The 3,976-nt window shown below is 35.1% G+C and overlaps 1 protein-coding gene across 1 annotated transcript in view; it reads right to left on the reverse strand.

Moving 5' to 3' along the window:
- Positions 1–639: 639 nt before the first annotated feature.
- The window catches only part of LOC109539163 (4-coumarate--CoA ligase 1), a 5,816-nt gene continuing 2,479 nt past the window's right edge, over positions 640–3,976 (reverse strand). The window contains exons 3-9 of the mRNA XM_048670559.1: positions 2,201–2,325; positions 1,914–2,139; positions 1,674–1,859; positions 1,473–1,616; positions 1,255–1,419; positions 1,021–1,199; positions 640–966 (exon numbers count right to left, since the gene is read on the reverse strand). Coding sequence (XP_048526516.1) covers positions 688–966; positions 1,021–1,199; positions 1,255–1,419; positions 1,473–1,616; positions 1,674–1,859; positions 1,914–2,139; positions 2,201–2,325 — 1,304 coding nt within the window. The 3' untranslated portion in view covers positions 640–687. The remainder of the gene's footprint in view (positions 967–1,020; positions 1,200–1,254; positions 1,420–1,472; positions 1,617–1,673; positions 1,860–1,913; positions 2,140–2,200; positions 2,326–3,976) is intronic.

The raw sequence follows: 3,976 nt of genomic DNA on the forward strand, positions 1-3,976 counted from the left end.
ATATAGTGTGTCAAGTGTATCCTGTTTCTATGGCTCTTCCTCGTTTTACCGTCTATTTTAAACAGATAGAACGTCTCCAATCACCAAAATTAATTGATTTTTTAGTCCTATTCAGATACAAGTTGTAGCAGACGTTCATGAATAACATACACAAGAGCAGTCACAAAAACATGCTATAATGCGAAAAGTATTAAGTAATGCTGAACGCCAAAAACGATTTCGTGCTAAAAAAGAAGCATTAAGTAATAGATCAACACAAAGTAGCTTTTGTCAACTGAACGTCAAAGATTATACAAAGCAAATAAGAAATTACGACAAAAAAATACAGAAACTCAAGACGAAGAGTTTACACAAACCCAAGAAGAGCAATATGTACAACATCTCGTTAAAGAATGTTAAATGTGGCAAATAAAAAAGATATTTTACATTCAAAAGGAAATTGAATTAAATTTTACCTATTCCTGATCCATTTATAAATTATTAGACTAACAAGAATATTAAAATTATTATTGCTATCATGCGTTAAACAAGTTCAATATTTTATGGTTCCTATTAATTTATGAAGTTATCACTTCTGTCGAGCGTCCCGTGACGCACACCATTTTTTTTTTAAGTAAAGCGTTAAAAAGAATATTCCAATTATTATTTAAATAGCTTTAATAAAAAGAACAAATATCAAACAAATCACTAAGTAAATCTCAATTTCAATTCTCGTCTAAGTATTTTTCCTGACGCATTTTTGGGAATACTGTCTGCCACAACAACGCCTCCTTTCAGCTGCTTAAATCCAGCCACTTTTCCATCTACGAACGACTTGATTGCTTCTAAATCTGCATCTTTGCCCGATTTCAATACCACAACTGCTCTCGGAACTTCGCCATCCGTTGGATGCGGTACCCCAATAACACCCGCTTCTACCACATCGGGATGGTTCCGGATGATTTCCTCCAGTTCAGCTGGCGCTACCTAAAGCCCCCAAATTTAGCCAACCATTTGCTCAAATTACCAACCAGCTCCTACCTGGAAACCTTTAACTTTGATTAATTCCTTTAAGCGGTCAGTGATGTAAAACAGCGCCCTTTCGTCATAGTAGGTGATATCTCCCGTACGTAACCAACCATCTAAAAAGGCATCTTCTGTTTCCTTTGGTCTGTTATGGTAGCCGGGGGTAACTTGAGGGCCTTTGACTAACAGCTCTCCTAAAAGGCACTTTGATGTGTAAGAATTGTAAGAAGGTTCATGTTCGTATGGTACCTGATTCATTGGGACCTAATGGTTTGCCCTCTGGATCATCAATACTAATTACCTTTACTTGGGTGTTAGCCACAGGCCTACCTATAGAACCCGCACAGTCCATCACGTTTTTAAAGTCCCTGCGGGTGGACAAAATCACTGCAGACGTTTCAGTCATTCCATATCCTGCAATCGAATGTTTAATGCCTCGATTTTAAGAAGATTTTCTACAAAATCACCTTGCATTATGTCCATCTTCTTTCCAGCTTTCTTCAGCAACTGCTCTTCGTCCATGCCGCCCAAAGGAGCCGCCCCACACACGACGCTTTGAACGCTTTCGAAAATTTCCTTGCTGACGCTGGGATGGTTTGCAAGGAAAATGGCTGAAAATTTCCAGTTCCTACTTACAATAATGGGAATTTACGCAACAAAGTACCTACCTAGAGGAGGCACCAAGTAGAGAACGTGAGGCTTGCATGTTTTTAGAGTCTTCACGTATAGTTCAGGAGTAAACTTGGGCAAAGTCAGCACTCTGGCACCGCAAACCAACTGGACCAAAGTGATCAAAGTGAAACCGTAGATGTGGAACATTGGAATTACTGCGGGGATTGATGCTTGATAGGCAGCTGAAATAAAAATGTTGTTGGCATAATTGGGAGAAATATTTGCGCTGATGTTACCAGTGGTTGTTGGGGTCAGTTTAACATGCGGGTCTTCTATTTGGCAAACGCTGCTCACGATGTTGGAATGAAGCAACTTAACCCCCTTTGGAAGTCCTGTTGTTCCACTGGAATATGGCAAAAAGGCTAAAGTCGAGGGCAAAATATCCTGAACATCTGGAATGTCCACCTTGCCTTCCACTAGTTCTATGAAATCAATTGCCCCTTCTGGCGTAGCCTGATCAGGCTAGAGTCGAAGTTTTCCTTCGGTATTAGACTTCGCTCTTACTGAGTTTTTATAAACTTACCAAGGATTTTACTGTTATTATGGGCAAGTTTTGTCCGATTAGTGAAGCTTTCGCCAATTTGAACAAATCCAACAATGTGATGATGGCTTTAGCAGAAGTATCTTTCAGTTGATTGTTTATTTCCTCTGAAAAATTAATTAAATGCATTTAGTGGTTGTTAGTGCCTATATGAGTAATTTTTAGTTCTTTTTTTATTATTTATCCATCGATTTTCAGCTTTGTTTAGAACATAATAGAAACGATTTAGTCAATCTCATTTTATTTCAAATCTGCCGCGTTAATCGACAAAAATTTGCGTCTAAAAGATAAATTCATGAGTTTCAGTGAGTTTCAGTGAGTTTCAGTGAGAAGCACCTCCAACAGTCTAAAAACAGCTATAATTCTAAAGAAAAACTAGAGAATTTGCAAAACTTCTTCCTTCGATTGTTCGATTAAAGAGACCCTGAAGATGAGTGGCGGATTTTTTGGATCTTCAACCAAAAAGTTTGAAATTTCAGTTGCACAGTTTGAACTGGCTTTGTGAAATCGTAAACTCTTAAAGAAAAAATAACATACTTGAATTGACACGTTCAATTATACAGAAATTGGTTTTCCCAAAAACAATATTTTTGTGAATTGTTCGGGATGTTTGAGCGTATTTTTGGCACAATATTATGTTTTATTTATCTCCATTAAGTGTAATGTTTTAATATCAATTTTAAAACACCGCTTATCAAACATCAAATTGTCGAAGTTCAGGACCATTTTCCTGTATTGCGCTCAACTCAAAAATAAGTTTTGATAAAAAGCAAACCATTTTAATGAATTAAATTTAAATATGTCTAAAAGACTAAAAAACAAACTTGATTCCGTGCGTAACTTAACTAAAATAACGTTATTTTCACTAAAGCACAGCTATTTTAGGAATATTAGTTTCATTTTTTAATCGAATTTTTCAATTCATTTGCAAATTAATCTGCAATTGATCAATGGTTTAATTAATCAATTTTCAAACGTTTTCCGTATCCTAACAAATAAATCAAAAACTTTTTGACTAAATCAATAAATTAAAAAAATAATGATTTAAAATAGTGATTTAACTTACACTAAAAAATTAAAAGCAATTTATGCTCTAATAAGCCGGTCGCTATTATTGTATAAAAATAAGTTGCTACAAATTACAATTTTTAATAAAAGCAATAAAACCAGAACACAGGAATAATTCTATTAATTTAGTAATACAGTTGAGTCCGTATATAACGAACTTGAAAAATGAACTAAAACTGGTTCGTTATATCCGGAGTTCGCTATAAGCGAATAATAATACAAAAACGTGGTGTATTTTATTTCGTTATTTTTACATAGAGTAGTAGAAGTTAGTAGGTATGACTAAAAAGATAAGCAAAATTCAATTTGAAATCTACTTCATAAAGTCTGTAATTTTTGTTTGTACATTTCTGCTGCAAAAATAGATCTTATTTATGTAGTTTTCAAGATCACAAAATTACTCCCAGATATGATTAGGAACTTGGCGTGATTGTAGAAAATTCCGAGTTTCTGACACTTTTTTTGTCATTTCCGAAATGGTTGGAACAGCATTAGTGTCTACAGTAGAATACTTCTCATTATCGCTTAAAGCTGTAGATGAGGTTACCGAGTCCATAATTTGCTCATCGGTCAACATTTCTCTTGTAAGAATGGCATTATCAATGCTCACATATTCGAAGAAATTGAAATCACTCAATTTGGTTTTAACTTGTTCTTCGACAACATTGGGACATCTTCGTCTGTGTCATA

This window comes from Dendroctonus ponderosae, unplaced genomic scaffold (assembly GCF_020466585.1).
Source record: "Dendroctonus ponderosae isolate FM_Combo_2020 unplaced genomic scaffold, Dpon_F_20191213v2 Dpon_F_20191213_1, whole genome shotgun sequence".
NCBI lineage: Eukaryota > Metazoa > Arthropoda > Insecta > Coleoptera > Curculionidae > Dendroctonus > Dendroctonus ponderosae.